This window comes from Bactrocera oleae, chromosome 2 (assembly GCF_042242935.1).
Source record: "Bactrocera oleae isolate idBacOlea1 chromosome 2, idBacOlea1, whole genome shotgun sequence".
In the NCBI taxonomy this organism is placed as follows: Eukaryota; Metazoa; Arthropoda; class Insecta; order Diptera; family Tephritidae; genus Bactrocera; species Bactrocera oleae.
The window spans coordinates 67404282-67422479 of record NC_091536.1 but is presented as its reverse complement, the minus strand read 5'-3'; the positions used below and the strand labels follow the sequence as shown (position 1 = coordinate 67422479).

General features: G+C 35.4%; 1 protein-coding gene across 3 annotated transcripts in view; it reads left to right on the top strand.

Annotated features, from left to right (window-relative positions):
- Positions 1-18198, top strand: part of Ace (Acetylcholine esterase) — a 115754-nt gene that overhangs the window by 32326 nt on the left and 65230 nt on the right. For all 3 annotated transcript variants that reach the window (XM_036361583.2, XM_036361577.2, NM_001315623.1), the window contains 2 exon segments: positions 5118-5260; positions 13763-13912. In XM_036361583.2, coding sequence (XP_036217476.2) covers positions 5118-5260; positions 13763-13912 — 293 coding nt within the window.

Genomic DNA, 18198 nt, shown 5'->3' with positions numbered 1-18198 from the left:
CAAATTAGTGGGGAACTAGGCTGTTAACGGTGTGATGTTAGTTCTTAATGTTGGTTGCCTTTGGGGAGTCATACTTTCGTATTTTACGGTTTAATAGATAGATTAGCTGAGTAACTATTGAGAATGTGTGATTACTGGACAAAAATGGGTTTTGAGGAAAAACTACGGTAGTTTAGAATTTAACCCTTTAATGACGATAATTTTTGTAGAATTGTGAACTGTCTCCACTAAGAATAAATGGAAAATTCTGGAATATTAGTAAATACGGTAAGATTTTTCCATTTGACTCTTTGAAAAGTGCTTAATTCGGTCCACAAAAAAGAAGCCTAAAGAATCTTAGATAATATTCTTACAATATTTTTTTTTCAATAGGGAAATCCATTGCTTCGCAATAAATCAACATTTAATCGGTTTGAAAATAACCCAAAGGTTCTTGTTCTGTTCTTTACAATGCCTCGTGCGTTTTAAGTTGTACCGTTAGCTTTACAAGTTGATTGCTAAGATCGCCTATTATTTTATGTGTGTTGTATTTTGAGATCTTTTTATTCCAATTTTTATAAACCAGCGTGAAACATCCGTAAAAAAGCTCACCGCCCCTGTCCTCCAGCGAGTTCATCCCTCTCTCGAAGGTATGTGGACAGAAAAGCGATGGGGTAATCGAAATATTTTGGAATGAATTTTAAATTTTGTAATTCCTAGTGAACAAAAACCAGTTCGGTCTTGCTAAATTTAGTGGAGAGGTCAACAGCGCTGTTGCTTACGATGCTAATGTAATGGATGACAACAAGAGTTAACGAAAAACCTCCTTATGTATACACCTATTAGGCCGGACCTGGTACCAAGTGATTAATATCTGTTAATATTTATGGCGAATGCTTTTGCTGCTGAAAAATTGGCTTTAAGAGAAGCTTGTGAAAATCGACTGTCAAAATTTTTTGTCAAGTGGAACGAGGATTTCTTTAAGAGCGGCATTTTTAACGGCACATATTTGATCTAAACCGCAATATTCTAACTCTGCTAAATAAAACCTTAAATCTAATGCATAAATAAAGGATTTTTTTATTAGACCTTATATATTGCATATCAATCTATACATAAAAAATGTTTTAACGAGCCAATCAAATGTCTTGAGCTTGATTAAAATTATTTTCTGTAATCCATAGACTTTGATAACGATTTTTGTGCTTGTGTGTACGTAACTGAAATGAAAACCGGATTTATATCGACGACTTTCAACATGCCTTGAAATTATTTGGTGAATATTTTCTGTCGCGACAGATATTTCTGAAACAGTCCACTCACTTTAGCTTTCATCATAATAATTTAGGAGCTACATTTTAGCATTTATGTTGAATTTTAAGCAGTAAGAAGAATATTCATTGATTTCGTGTGAAATACGCATACACAATTATTTGGAGGCAGTGCACTATACCCACTAACATTTTTAATTTGCACCGGTTCCAGCAGAACTTCTTAGATGATGACTTAGTCCTAACATTAGAATTCCAATTTTCCTCTTCAAGCAGCTGCGCCCTCTTAAAGTGGTAAGTGTTTGTTGGTGTATGCTTGTGAGTCTTTGTTTAGAAGGGTTTACCTCGTTTGCAACAATATTACCCTTGACATGCGTTCGCTTCTGTCACTCATTCACGCTCATATACGCTTCGCTCAGCCTATTGGTTTATATGTTTGTTGTTGCTATTGTTGTCATTGAGTTAAGTGGCCTATAGGCAATGCTTGATAACAATTTACCACTGTTGAGCATTTGAGTGTTTGATTTTGCCAATTTTCCTACACACTTCTTCTTTCTTGTTGCTGTTGTTGTTATTTTGGTTACTTTTCGGCGTGAATTCCACTGTATTGGCGTTCCCTCCCAAAGCGTTTTCACGTGCATAACTGAAAAATGTCAAAAACATACACAAAGCCATGGCGCGTAATTAATTATGTTTATGTGTGTATGTATGTACATATGTACGTACGTACTTGAAATTTTCGCTTAAAAATATTCTGAAATTATGTACCTCAGAGGCAACGGAAAGAGAAAAACAAAAACAAAACACATATTTACTTTTCAGCATCGCTTAACCAGTAAGTCATATTTTTCGGTTAACTCGTCAAGTTTCCTGTCATTCATTTCCCCCCTACTCATGCCCCTTTAGCAATTCGCGTTTAATTTTCACCGTTTCTGCTTGTCCTTGACGTCACTTTCAGTCGGCGGTTGGTCGTAGCGCGGACGGTTAAGTTTTGTTGCCTTGTTTGTTTTTCGTTTTAGCGTGGTGGCGTTGTGGCGTTGCCACCCATTTGTGGTGTCCTGCGGCGTTGCGCTATTTACCGCATCCGCATAATCCCGCTGGGGGACGCTTGGTGGAAAATGAAATTTTGTGAAATGCAAATTCAGATAAATAAACGGAATTTGGTGTAAAAGCAAAAGTGCGGAAAATATTGAAGTCATCAAATGAAGGGGGAAAGTTCTTTTAGTCACAAAAGAAACCCTTCGGAAAAATTTTATTGATATGCAAAACCCAAAAAACTAACGAGAATGACTTGATGGACTTAGTTGCCTACAAGAATGTTAGAAAAGAGGTTGCGCCATCTAAATACTCAGTGACGTAATAAATTTTAGATTGAGAAAAGGCAACATAAACTAAATTGTAAAATTGATTCTTACGTTGCCACGTTTTCATTATAACTTCGTGACGTCACCGCTTGTATTTTGTTCTTATATTCTTGGTCACATCTGTCATAATCAAAACAAAAAAACGTAACGGTGAAAATTTGGTGAAATCTTTATTTCTATTGTATTTTTGCCTTATAGATAGATAGCTTATACGATATATATATATGTATATTTCATGTGATCAAATTTCACCCGCACTAACATAAAACAACTAAACTTTCACTACGCGAATACAAGCATGCCAACGCTTAATCCAATTTTCTATGCACTTGTTATATCTCGGCTAGGATGGCCTCGGTGAACTCAGCTAATATTGGTTTTTTCGGTTTCGGCTGAGTTTTGGAGCGCCATTCCTTGATTTGTATTCATAAGCCCACGTCTAATCCAGTAATGATGCGTTTGATAAATGTAGGGTTCACAATTACGTTATCAAGCATCTCTTTTCCGACCTATTATCGATGTCCTTTTTAAAAGATTCAAGTCTTTTGGTACGAATCTAGCATTAACACGTTTCATACCCAAAAGATTAACCAAAATGGTAGAGTCGATCTGTAAGAGATGTTGAGATCCTTTGCTATCTCTTTGATGTCAACACGACGATTTTAAGCACTGTTTCTTTAACTTTTTCGATGTTATCGTCATTAACGAAGTTAGATGGACGACTCACATTAAGCAATTTTTCAATGACTTCATGACCTTCATTGAACGTTTCGAACCACTCAAATACTCATGTTCGTGATAAAGTAGACTCACCAAAACACTTCTTTAAACATCACGATTCCGTAGCAGTGATTTTGTTGGAAACAGAAAATGGTTACCAAGCTCATCTTAATTGGGTTTCCATGGTAAAAATCGCCAGGCAAACCTATCACGTCGTAAACAAACAGCTGCCAAACACGCACTAATTGATAAGGTGCGCGACAAAATGATAAGGTCACATCGTAGTTAGTACAGTGTAAGAAAACGGGAATTCCTTGAAAATGGTAACCATATGAAAATAAATATGCATCTAAATGACAGTGAAAAAAACCGCTTTGGGACGTAGAAAGATACCGTTAGATTTAATAAAAGTGCGTTTATTTAAATAAGTGCACAATACATTGCGACAAAATGATAAGGTCGGTCTTTAAAAAGCTGTTGATTAGTGCGCTAGATATTAGTTTCGATACAGAAAGCTTTTGTATTTAAAACTTGAGTATTAAAAAGAGGAAATGGAACGTGTTAAGTCGCTCTCTAGCTATGAACAAGGATAAATTTCTGCTTTGTATACTCAGAATATAAGCATGATAGAAATTGCGAAAAGTTTGTGCAGATCTTTATGCGTCGTACAAAATTTTGTCAATTCAGAGATCTATCAATGCTCAACCACACATTGTCCGATCTAAATTAAAAAAAAAGTGCCGTATTAAACTAAAACACACAAGTTAAAGCGCAAGGAGTTCGCTGAAAGGAATATGAGGACCAACTGACATCAGGTAAACAATTTATAGATGCAAGTACGTTTAATTTAATGCACATATTATTTTTCAGATAATTTTTTCTGATGAAAAAATATTTAATCTTGATGGACCAGACGGTTTTAGCTATTATTAGCCAGATTTATGTAAGGAACCAATGTGCTTTTCGAAGCGAAATTTTGGCGAAGGTTCTTTGATGGTGTGGGGTGCTTTCAGTTTTAATTTAAAAATTCAAACTAAACTATTCTTCATGTCAGACATTTTGAAATAAATTGAATATCAGCTGACTGTTCTCGCCCGTATTGCGAACACAGTTCGTTTATAAGCAAAAATATGAAATAAGCTATCTGCGTTTTATTTGTCAACGATTTTGCTTATGGAGGTCGGATTTTATACCTGATTACGATGACTAGATAATGACGATACAATTAAAGGGTACCTACTATATTCTAGTTTTAAACACTAAGATAGTGAACCAAAGCTTCGAATGCCTTACTCTTCGTAGATAAGTTATCGTATAACAACGTCGGACGTTCCTCGTTCTATTTCAAATGAAATTGATTTGAATGATATATAATTCTAGAAGCCAAGGTTTTCAATGTTCAATTATTAAAAAAAATTTACCTATATAAAAGTGTTTCATTATCTTTTTGAGTTGACGTTTGGGTATTACATTGGGTTAACTGAACACCGAACTATATGGGAAATGCTTTACTCGTTTCCAACGGCGATTAAAGGCCAGTAAAGCGAACAAAATATTGTTAGAGAGTAAAAGTGAATTCTGTGAAATTTTCATTTATCTTACACTAACGAAATTTCTGTGTCATAAATCCTTATAAAAAGGATATATATAAGCCAAACGTGTAATAATACATGCACATACGTATATACTATTCGTTAGCTATTTAGCGGTAATATATATTTAAACAATTTAATAGGCCTTATTTCAAATTTCTAAAAAGTTTTTCGTTTAATCTCTTACACAGGCACCTATTTTCTGCTTTACGATTTTATCGATTATTTCGATAAGGATGAGGCGACTTCATTGCCGCGTGATAAATATTTGGAAATTATGAATAACATTTTTGGCAAAGTAAAACCAGCGGAACGCGATGCAATCATTTTTCGGGTAAGTACCTAATACACGTAATTGTTAGAAACTCATAAAGACACAGCCCTAGATATGTATGTATAGAGTATAAGGACAAATGTAAAGGGTGTTTTTTTGGACAAGTGGTTTTCAAGAATAAATAAAACGCATAAAGTTTAAAGTTATTGTCAAGAATTCAGCTTTATTATAAATTATTTTTTATTATAATTACTGACTCTTCTGAAAGATTATGCCGACCTATTATTGGACGCATCGCGCCATGCGTTGTAAAAGTGGTTCCGGTATAAGTTTGAGTATGAAATCAGACTGAGTATATATCAAGTAATAGCTGTCAGAAAAAGCTTGGAAAAAAGTATTGCTGCATTGCACTCTTTATTAACGATATAAGATGTTGAGCACAAACATATATATACAAAGATATAACCGCTCTTTAATTTAACACACTTTTCTGCACCCACGTACTGAAAAAAAGTTGGCAAATCTCTTAACTTCATAATGCAATCGGTTTTTAATTTTAAATTCGTGGAAAATCGTCTTAGTATACCATAGACTGACTATGTAGGCTGTGTGACTTCAACTTTCTGCTAAAACTTTGAGAGAGGCAGCTTAGTTTGTCTGAAATTATATAGTTTTGTAATTAATGTATACATTATTTAGACAGAATAAGTACATGGCAACATTCATGGCTTAGAGATATGGGTCTTCACATAACGATTATAAGTAATTAAGAGTCGTTTTAAAGTTGAAATGCTTAAATATTTTAGCGAGAAAACTTAAAATTTTACAACTTTTATAGTTAGTATTATCAATAAAAATATATTATAGTTAAAAAAACAATCATTATAAAGACCTCACAGTACCTCAACTAATCCAGCGCCTTTAATGACTGTAAAAGAGTACTTGGGGGTATGAGAGGTAGTCCCTTTGCGTATTTAAATGTGCATGGACACTGCACCCAATTCGCACTCGAGAAGCTCGTTCTGATGTCTGAGCACCTGATGCAGCGATTCTATATTTAGATAGTATTCTATTAAGGTGACAGATGAGATCAGGGTAGATATTTTACCATGATTTTGTACAAATATTAAAAAATGGAATATTTGTTGTATGATATTTACATTCAAAATTGATCTTTGCACAACAATTTAGTTGGAAAATTTCCCATAGACATGGAAAGCGTTGTTATAATAATTGTAATTGGTAGCTTCCACTGTATTAACATAGATATGGACATACTATATACTAAAGTGCAACCTTTTAGAGTTATCAAATTCCTTAGAGGGCATTTTTCACACACACCCTTTATTATCAATACCAATCAATTTATAAATTGCATGTTTCCCCTAATACTCAATTTTCAAGTGCATTGCACATTTTTCAGCGACCGAAAAAATATCAAACTTTTTCTGGTTTTCTATTGCACAAACATTTTGCAGCATATCAAGCTGCTTTACAAAGGCCGTCAGTTACACCAATCAGCCAAGTGTGCAGTTGCTCATTCGTTTACACAAGAATGGAACTCAATATTGGCACAAATACTGGTTGATTGACTTTAATAGCGTTGCATTTTTTCCACTTGTGGTAGCCTCTGCTCTTAAGTAAGCATACAAGTAGTTTGGCAGTACATATGCTCTCGTGGGAGCAAACGAGCATATTGAACGGTTTTCTTGAAGTTAACGCAGTCTCATTTTTTATTAAAATAACAAAAGGTCAGTATTTAGTTAGTTCAGTTGTACAAAAAGCTTGATGTTCAAAGTTTGTAAAGGTAAAAGTTTAGAGAAATAATGATATTTCTACGACTTGGTTCTTTCATAGAATTCGTTAACTCAAATTTTAAATCTTCCCCCAAATGTTAGATAGTAATTTTTGGTAGTTCAGTGACCGCAAATTAACTAATATTACATGTAAGTGCTTTGCACACTTTTTCTATTAGTCGCTCCACAGAATCTAGAGTATATTGGACTATGTTATCAATACAAGATGTATGCCAAAAAAGTCTTGCAACGATCCTTCTGCTTCTCTCGTTATTAACATTACGAAATAATAAGTTTAACACGATATTATTGTTTAGTTAATAAGAGAACTATAATTTATACTGTGTCGAAAGGCTTCCATGATTACGTTAGCTTTTATGTTTAAAATGTTCTTCGCTACCGCTTAAGCTATAAATTTCTTGAAACGGATTATTTAAACTACCCGCGCAACCCTAATCGATCAAAAAATATTCCCTTGTTGGTACAACTTCGTGTCTAGTTTGATCTCCATATGACAATTAGTGTGTGTTGGCAGCTGTTTGTTTACGACGTGATTGGTTTTGTTGTGGTCCACAAATTCAGTATGTGAGGGCTTGAATAGTTATAGTCCGACTTTAACAATTTTTGGTCCTCAAGTGGTACATCTTAAAGGCATTATTCATGCAAAGTTTCATTCCGATATATTTATTGGTGCTTGCTTTGTATACTGGAAAGTGAAAGAATCAGAAAGAATTTGAATTGTGTTATATAAATAGTAGGTGTGATTGTTAATCATTTTCGCGCTGTGACATATAAATTTTAGAATAATACACCTAAATGTGGGCGATGCCACGCTTATAATTGAAACTTGACATCGGCTCCCAAATTTCATCAAGTTGTCTTAATTATTACTCAAGTTATCGTTGCACGGTCGGATGAACGGACGGACAGTCACCCGGATTTCAACTCGTCTCGTCATTCTAATCACTTATATGTATAAGCTTATATTTATCTCCATTAATTTTAGGTAATACCAACAATAATTAGGTGAACAAAACTCTTATACTCTGTGGCAATATGTTGGAAGATTATGGGACTTTTTCCATTCTATTTAATTATATTATATTATATAATATAGATGTTATGCCAGGCAGTGACTTGTGTATGGCAAAACAAAAAACCTTAATTTTTTCTGGGGAGCTTTATTAGAGCATTCCAAGTTAAGTACCGATTTGAGTCATCTCTAATAATACCGATCGTGAATTTTTTTGCACTGCTTCCTGATATAAAGTTATCCAGCCAAACTTTGATAAACCCTACGCAGTCAACTTTCAAACCCTTTAGTTCCAATGTAATTACATTAAGCTACAGCAACTGTTGTTAATATACAAATAATTTATAGAGTTGCTGTAAAAATAATCCAATTCCCCGCCTGATTTATATGTTGATCAATGCCAATTTTAGACGATTTTCCTTTTCATTCGCATTAATGTGAACAGTATATAAGGTATTCTACTCTGTCTTCATTGCTGCACTCACACACACATAGCATATTATTAATTTTAATCCTGCGTGTTTGCACTGAATGGCTCGGACAGTTGTGCTAATTGGCAACTCTGTAATTGCGTTGAATTTTGCATGGCTATCGCTTGAATGTATGAGCGCATATGAGTAAAAATATGCATGTGTGTGTGTGACGCAATTGATGGGTGTGCTGCATGTCCTTCCCGTTCCTAGACGGTCCGCCATTAACGCCGATTATTCGATTGAACCGATTTGCTGCTGATTGCCTGATTGTTGATAGCCAACTTATGTGCTTATACTTTCCATGTACATGTGTGCGGGCATGTGTGGGTGCGTGCATATAGATCACGAATTAACGTTGCGAAGTTTTAAATATAATTTTTTTTTATTATAAACCTTACTAAAGAAGCTGCAAGGTTAACTACCAGTCTCCCTATTTCTAATCCTTGAAATCATAAAAAGTTACGGCCCTTGAAATCACAGTTGCTCTCCAGTCATGAGGCATTAGCACTGCCGTCCAGCTGCCCCCTCCTATTGACATTTATTTCAAGCGTATCCCTAAAGGTGGCCCAGTCTGTGTTTCTAGGGATACGCCTGGGAGGGAGTTGCTTGTCCTCTACCCCTAGTGCGAATGTTATGATACGGTGATCTGACATGGAGGGTTCCGATAACACTCTCCATTGTCCGATCAGCCCTGTCATAAGTTCGTTACCAAGAGTGATATCAAGCACTTCCCTTCTTACATTGGTTACAAAGATGGGCTCGCACCCCAAGTTTACAATACTTAAATTCCTACTAACTATTAATTCAAGGAGTGAATTATTCCGTGTATTGCAGTCCGTGCTGCCCCATTCCCATCACACGGAATGTGATGGCGTCGCATCCTAGGACGTGGGGCAGGTTATTCACCCTGCAGTATTCCACCAGGTTACCGACGGCCTCTGGGGGTGCTGTCAGTGTCTCTTCTGGAAAGTAGGCCGCTGCCAGGACGAAGTCCGCTCCTTTGTTGCTTTTAGCCTGCACAGCGACCAGGTCTTGTGTTAGGAACTCTGAAATACAAAATAAATCAATATCGTTCCTAACTACTATACAGGTTCTAAGTCTCTCACTAGAGGGATCCTAGACTACCTTATTGGACTCCGTTTTGAGGTCTCTGACCTCTCCTTTGTTGTACCATGGCTCCTGGATCAGCAGTATACTCAGACCATCCGGCTCCTGTGCCGCGGCTACTCTTGCGCTTCGCGGCCTGGGTGGTCGAATGCGCTGTCCTTTCGCAACCCCGCCCTGCTTCCTGAGTTGCGTAAACCGGTAGCTGGCTCTGATTTTCGCTACTCCGTTTACTACTGGACGTGGTATTGCCACCCTTCCGCTTCTCCAAAGCACTGTTTCCTCTCCCCCTGTTACGCGCTAACTTTTCGGCTTCCTCCGGAGTTCTTCCCTCCTGGAGGTGCCCCAGGTAACATTTCAGGCTGGCATCGCTCATGCCTTTCCTCCTGGGATCATTCTGTACGCCAGAACACCCAGTTGGTGGTAGAGGGGGTAGTCTGCCTCCCCTCTTCCTATGTGAGTCCGGGCATCTGATCCTGCTTGAGGGAGTCTCGATGGGGTTCCCTTTGTCAGCGCCGGCCACAGACTTCTGTTTAGCTCCTGAACCGCCCTTACCTACATATACAACGGTGCATCTGTATGCCTAAAATGGATAAAATCGGGTGAAAACTTGCTCTTGCCCACATATAACTAATATCAGAATCCGGTCATCCGGTTGACTTCACTCCTTATATACTCGTGATTGTATGCGACGTACCTGCATGAAACTCAGAGAGAATTTTTTCCATTAGCAATATGTAGTAATGCCAAAAATGGATAAAATTGGGTCATTACTACCCCTATCTCCATATGTGCATATACAAAATGATTTTTGTTATTGTGAGTTAGTGTGCGTTATTTATATACTTGAAAGTTGCAATAGTATAAAATGTCCGGTTACACTCGAACTTAGCCCATCCTTACTTGTTAAAGTATACAAATATATAAAAAGATCTTTTTATTCTGATTTTCATCGGTCAGCTTGGATGACAGCTATAAGATATAGTTGTCCGATATCGGTGGTTCGGACAAATAATCAGCTTCTTGATTAGAAAAAAATAAAATTTCAGACCGATATCTCAAAAACGAAGAGACTAACTCTCGTATATACAGACGGATGGACAAGCAGACATGGCTAAATCGACTCAGCTCGTCCCACTGATAATTTACATATATACCTTATAGGGTCTACGAAGTTTTCTTTTGTGTGTTAATATACCCTGTTTAGGGTATAAAAAGTACCAAACACCAATTCAGTTAATTGATGTGTGTACGCGTGCGTGAGATATGCATATGTAGATTAACCCATGTATGATTGGTTTTTAATTAGTTTGACTAATATACCATGTAAGTATTGCTTCCTCACCTTCGAACATTTGCGGTTATGTCAAGTAATTAATGTTCAAATCAGGGTTGCAAATAATGCATTTTCCTTTAAAAAAGAATTTTTTTTGAAATTAACTTTTTTTAAGTTTATTGCAATCAAAAAGTCATATAATATTTTCAATTTTAAATCCCCACCATCTGGAATTAATCTCTAAATTTAATTTTTAATCCCAACATCGGGATTAAGAAACGAAAATCTACTTTTTAATCGCAGCATCGGGATTATTAAATTTTTATTTTTTTATCCTAAATTTTTGAATTAAAAAATTTACAACCCTGGTTCGAATATTTTCAAGTCTATCTACATAGTTTTTTTGTAATACTTAATTAGTGTTGCGTTAATAGTAAGCCTATCTAATGGATTACTAAATATTGTGTAGCACAAATACGCAAACGATACGGGCACACGTGCATTGAAGTTTCACTACAAACATTAAAAACCAAGTGGCCAGAAGTTGCAACACACTTATAGTCAGGATATAAATATATGCATTTTACCATATATTGTTAATGCTCATATTCGAAACATGAGATAACTGTTATGAATAACTGCTTAATTTCCCTTTTCGATTTAGCAATTTCTTCCTGTGGTCATTACATTTTGATTGTTGTTGCAGCACACATTTAATCTGTTTTGTTCGCAAATTTATCTGTGCTCTGTTGTTTTGTGGTTTCTGTATGAATATATGAATTGTGGAAGAGTGTAATTTCCGTATTGCTATGCGTTTATCTATGGGTGTGTGCAAACAATCAGCACACAATCAAAGGTATGTGTTGATTTGTGGCAGATTCTGGCCTATTTTGAGTGGTAGGCAACCAAGTGTATGCACGCAATAAATAAGTAATTTATACAATAATTATAAAAAAATATTAATATTTACCAATCATACTTTTTATTGTAAACTAATCATTTTTTTGCAGTTTTAGAAGTAGCCTAGATGGCGCCACCATTCTTTCTTTGAAAATTGTTTTGAATTTTCTGAACTCAAAGAACTAATGACTTCTGAAGGACTTATACGTAAGTCAAAATTATGTTCCAAAGGTTCATTTGATGTCTCTTTTCAATTGCATATGAATTCACGATGACACAAAACTCCCATCGAATTGGGAAGAAGCTTTAGTAATTGTAGTTTAAGGGGCACACCTAGTGAAAAAAATTAAAAAAAAAAATCGATTTTAAGCGATATCTTGAATAAGTTTCCAGCTCAGTCCAGCAAATTTCATCAAGCATAGGTCATTGCGCGGTCAATATCTTATAGTGGAGAATTTTTTTTTAGATTTCATGCATGGATAAGGCCGGAGTCATGACAAGCAGTGAATGACCTTATTTATCAACTTCGGGGATCGCATGTAACTTGAAAAATATTTCATTTTTCAAACGATTTACAGTATATTCTTAAAAAATTTAAAAAGACATCTATAAAATTAAAAAAATATTGGTATGTCTATTGTAAGGCAATAGGCATATTATTGGACGCGAGTTGTCAAAGTTATATGACAGATGGTGAGGTTGAAACAGCCAGGTACTTTCTTCTCCATCATACAGCTTTGCAACACTAAAGTTGAAACATATCGGCAGTCATACTTTTGGCGAACCAGGAAACATAGCCGCTAATTAGCCGTCTAAACAAATATGTGATAGGCTTGAAGCGCTTTGTCGAGTGGTGAGGGCTTTTGATCAATTATATATGAGCTTGCACCGGCATTCTAAGCTCTCCATGTGAGATTCCAGTTAGGATCAACCTCCTAACCTAATAACAACTAACGTAACCTAATTATATACAAGTGCATATATATTGTACAGATATGTAAAGAGAATTGTTTAATCACGTTTGAAATTGCTTACATATATTAATATTTTCAAATATTTTTGGTTTAAGTGCATATATACATATTTATATGTAAATAAAAAGTAAGAGCATTGCGCAAAATTATCATAATAATTGTTTTCCTTAGGGAAGCTATAACTTTTTCATAACGCTTTCGAAACAGCTTCAAAAAATTTCAATAAATTTCCAAACTGCAATTCCCCTTCCCACTTATACAAAACCAATTATGTCACTCACCGGATCATTGTGCACTAATTACTTTATCGCGGTCAACTCGGTGGCATATCGAACATGTCCACTAATGAGCAGTGTGACCAATGGCCAGTCACTGACCAATATTTGCACATATTTATACGAGTAAATAAATGCACCGAACGTCATTGGTAATGCGACACATTATTGTTGTTGCATATTGCTTTTGTTGAATGTAAGTGTTACGCACAAACAACTTAAATTTTAATTTGTTGATTTATTAAATGGACCGCTTATTGCAGCAATTTGCTGTTGTGGTTTTTGCTAAATGCTGTCAGTCGATTCCATCGATTTATTTAATTAAGTAATAATTGGTTATGCATTCAAATTAGGTGCTTGGAAGGATTACATTGCAGGTGTGCAGCTTTTCGGATGGAAATTTTAATTGAACTGAATTATATAAGTACTGCGGTCAAGTTCTTAAATTGATATGAGTTTGAGCAGCATTTTTGTTTTGTATATTTAAATTTTTTTCCATTTCAAATGAGAAGTGCATAAATAATATTGTTGTTGTTATGGCTACTAAGTACGTATACATATTTATATATAGGTATATATCCTGCTTGTGAGTAATTTTCTATTATTAAACAATTAATGTCCATAAAGCATTATCCTGTCCAATCAATATAGTCATTTGTGTTAAAGTCATCATTATTGGTTATTTACTTCACTAACCTTTTTCAATAATTTAATTTATTTTGTATTTGCAGCATACCAGCTGGGTTGGTAATCCGGGTTTGGAAAATCAGCAGCAAATCGGGCGCGCAGTGGGCGATCACTTCTTCACCTGCCCGACTAATGAGTATGCCCAAGCGTTGGCCGAACGGGGAGCTTCCGTGCACTACTACTACTTTACACACGTGAGTAGAGAAAATTTATTTTACACTTTTTGTGCGAGAACATTAAGGGAAAAACTCTTAATAGGCTGAAGAGTTTAAGTGAGCACTGAATAATTGATTTTTACATTTTTAACTATATATTTTTGTATTTTTTTTCTGGCTGTTTCTCTGTAATCATTTAATAAAGCAGAAGTGAAAAGGCTATTTTCAGAGAGTTGAGATCGATCGTAACAGTGATCTTACTTCAACAACTTAGAACGCCGGTCTGTTGTGCTACCTAAAACTCCTATATAACAGATCATAGGACCCTTTAAAAGTGTAAAGGGCTTTGAGTCTATAACAAATTTATTGAGATGACTAACGTCAGTTTCGGCGATGTTTGCCGAAGGGAAGACTGCCGAGATATTTCAAACTCAGTCTTGCAAAACCTGGACAATGGCGTAGAAAGTGCCTAGATCTTTCCACTTTACCTTCTCCATACAACTCTGACAACTAGCGTTCGACAAGTATTTTAGACTTACCGTAGAATACCTATTGGGCAGTGACCAGTAAGAAGCCCTACGATTGCGGCAAAATGAACTTTGCTAAGGGCAAGTAGTTTAGTAGATCTGCGGCGTTCTACCCTAGGCCAAAATGATTTTGCAGTTGCACAGGAGCGAATCGTCGGCCAGCGCCTTCTAAGCGCACACGAGGTCCATTGGTTCGTTCCTAGAAAGTAAATAGCCAATGGAGATCCAACTCGGTTTCATTTCGATATAAGCGCAAGGGTGCCCTCTATTGCTAGCTCCTAATGATGGTCGGCACGGCGGCGTTTTTTTAGTAATCTTATATCCTCCAAATCTCTGGGCAAATATAAGAATCTTCTAATGTCAGAAATAAAATCGGAGGTGTAATATCGAATACCAATCATGCTTTTTTCAAACCCAAATTTTTCAAAGCCAAATGTAGTTTAAACTATTTATGCAAATGGATACTGACACACACACACATATACACTATACACTCCACTCTTCTCCTCGTGTAAACGAACACTTGTTGGTATTGACTTCGTTGCAATTTAAAATGCCACATTTCAAGCTCCTTGCTGTGACTGTTTGTTGTTGTGCGCTGCAATTACCAACGCAAACTGTACGAGCACACGCGTGTTTACACACACACACACCGACACATACACTTATACTTATTTGTGCCTTTCAACAAACTTGTCCATGTGCTGCCTATAAGTCTGTGGGTCCATTGAAATTGCTGACACTGTCTACCTTCAAGGGTGCTATTGAGAAAACAAGCAGCTGGCTGTGCTGTACTTTTTTATTTCCATTGAAAGCTAAATTGTGTAGTGAAAAGCACCAGAGAAGCAATGAAAAAAGCGAGAAGGCCAAAGTGTAAGGCTCGCAGATAACGGTAGTGATACAAACAAATACATGCTACATACTGTCATCTGCTTTGGTGTGTGTGTGTGTGTGACAGTGGTTTTGCCCTCCGCTCGTCAACTTGCACTATTTGCTCGGACCGTTAACAGTAAAAATAAGGCAAATAATAAAGTATATTTACACAATGTAATTATTAATGAAATGTACACAACTATCTAAGCAAATACACAACCGTATGCAGACCGGCATATATCGTACGTTGGTGACATAGTTGCTGTATGCTAACAAGTGACAGGATACTCACCTGCTCTTATGTATGGTATATATGTACATATATGGTATGCATTTAAATTTTGTTGGTATTTATTTATGTACGTATTCATTTGCGACAGTGAATTTATTTAAAACTAGGAAAGAAATTAATTTCTGGAAGGTCCCTTATTAATTTTTGAAAAAAAAGCGCAACGAAATTAGGCAACGCAACATAAATCCGTCACGATTGTAGTGGACTCAGCTACGCCATGGTGAAGCTCGAAACGTTTAGCTGATTCTGTTTATTATTTGATTTAATATACTAATAAAATGCAAAGCTAGAAGGTTGCCAGCTTTTTTAAATTTTTAATGCAGAAGAGCGTTTAGCATAAAAGTACTACAATATACATATATTTCTAATATTTGTGTTTGCTGAAAAGATTTAGTAATTATAAAATATTTGGGTAAGAGCGTTGCCACCTGTTTAAATATTTTAGTCAATTTAATTTATAGTGGCATACCAAGTACCACCAAGCTGTAAGCTTAACCGATTTGTTTGGATTATTCGTTGTAACACTAGAAACTGAAAATATTTGTTAAAAAAAAAAGGTTAAAAATACATAAGAAAGTACTCAAATATAGAGATACTCATATAAAACAGTATAATAAAAGTTTTTTTTTTGGAAAGTTGCCATCTGTTTACATTTTTATACCTTGAACAGGGTATATTAAGTTCGCCACGAAGTTTGTAACACCCAGAAGGAAACGTCGGAGATTCTATAAAATAAATATATAAATAATCAGCAAGATAAGCTCAGTTGATTTAGCCATGTCCGTCGGCCTGTATATACGTAACTAGTCCCTCAGTTTTTGAAATATAGATTTGAAAATTTGCACCTGTCCATTTCTAACTAAGAAGCTGCTAATCTGTCGTAACTGCAGAAATCGGACTACTATAGCATATAGCTGCCATAAAAACTGAACCATCGGAATCAAGTGCTTGTATGGAAAACTCTTTTATTTGACGAGGTATTTTCACGAAATTCGGCATAGATTATTATTTAAGGCAATAATCTAATCTCCGAACAAATTGTATAGATCGAATGACTATAGCATATAGCTGTCATATTAACACTATATCACATAGCTGCTATACAAATTGAACGATCGGAATCAAGTTCTCGTAAGGAGCCTTTTTATTTGTGAAGGGTATTATAGCTTCGGTGCAACCGAAGTTAACGCTTTTTCTTGTTTATTCAATAAAATTGTTAAAAAAAACGAACTGTTATGCTATTGGTATCAACCCAACCATGTTTATATAACAGTTATGTGGAAGGTTAGTGACAATTGTTTGAAATTACAAAAAAACTATTGAGTTATGCAACAGCCAGACATTTTTTACACATTATACATTTCTTTCTATATTTCAATATAACCATATATGTCTATTTACTTATTTATCCTCCAACTGCATTCAGATCAACATTATTTTAATATTTATACATTCAAGTTAACCGACTATAGTACAATATATAAGAGTAACAGAGAAAGATTAATAATCTATGAGAGTCCACTAGCACTTAAATGACAAGTGCTGTTTACTTTTGTATCCGTTTCAAATGCCCAGTAGGAATTGAACGGTATTCAAATATAAAATTTTTGATTTCATGTCTGTAAATATTTTATAAGTATTGTATAAATAAAAATTCTTAAAAAATATTTTATTAGTTTATATTACAATATAATCACGTAATTTCTTTGACTTTTTCGAAAAAAAAGTTTTTTTAAATTATTTGAATGTAACATATTTTGAATGTAAAAAAAATTTAATTTTATTAGGGAAAATAAATCTTCAAATTGCTTTTGAAATTGTATTTTTTTTTAATTTTAAATTCATTAAATTTTATCGCTGGATCATTTATCTGCCGTCAAGAATTTGTACGCGAAGTTGCAATGTTCCCCACATGGCAGAATGACTCGATCCAACTACTGCAAGCACAAATGTATGCCGCCCAAAGGGGATACATTAACAACTATGAATATGCAAGTACGTAATACGAGGTGTGTTCAAAGGAAAAGCTGAATTTTGAATTTTTTTGAAAAGTACTTATTTATTCATCTATATCTGTTGTGTCCCTTTTAAAGTAATAATATAATACACTTGTGACAACGCTTTTTCTAATCCTTGAAGTACTTCTGAAATGTGCCTTTCGGTATCGCCATCAGTTCTTTCTACGATTCTGGCTTGATGTCATCAATTGTGGCAAAACGCTTTCCTTCCATTGGGTTCTTCAGTTTTGGGAATAGGAAAAAGTCGCAGGGAGACAAATTTGGTGAATACGGTGGTTGAGGTATGATTACGGTTTTGTTTTTGACTAAAGAGCGATACTGATGCGACACTGCTTTTGCTCAAAATTTAGCAATTTCGGAACAAGCTTCGCTGCAATACGTTTCATGTCCGAAATATTCGATATTGATTCGACGATTTTTAAGAACAATTGTTTTCACTGTTTCGATGTTTTCTTCGCTTCTTGACATGGTTGCACCTCCAGGATGCTCATCGTCATCAACATCTTCTCGGGCTTCTGTAAAGCGCTTGTACCATTTATTAACACTTTCTTGAGACAAAGTGGACTCACCGAATACCACAGTCAACATTTCAAGTGCCTTGGAGTACTTCATTAA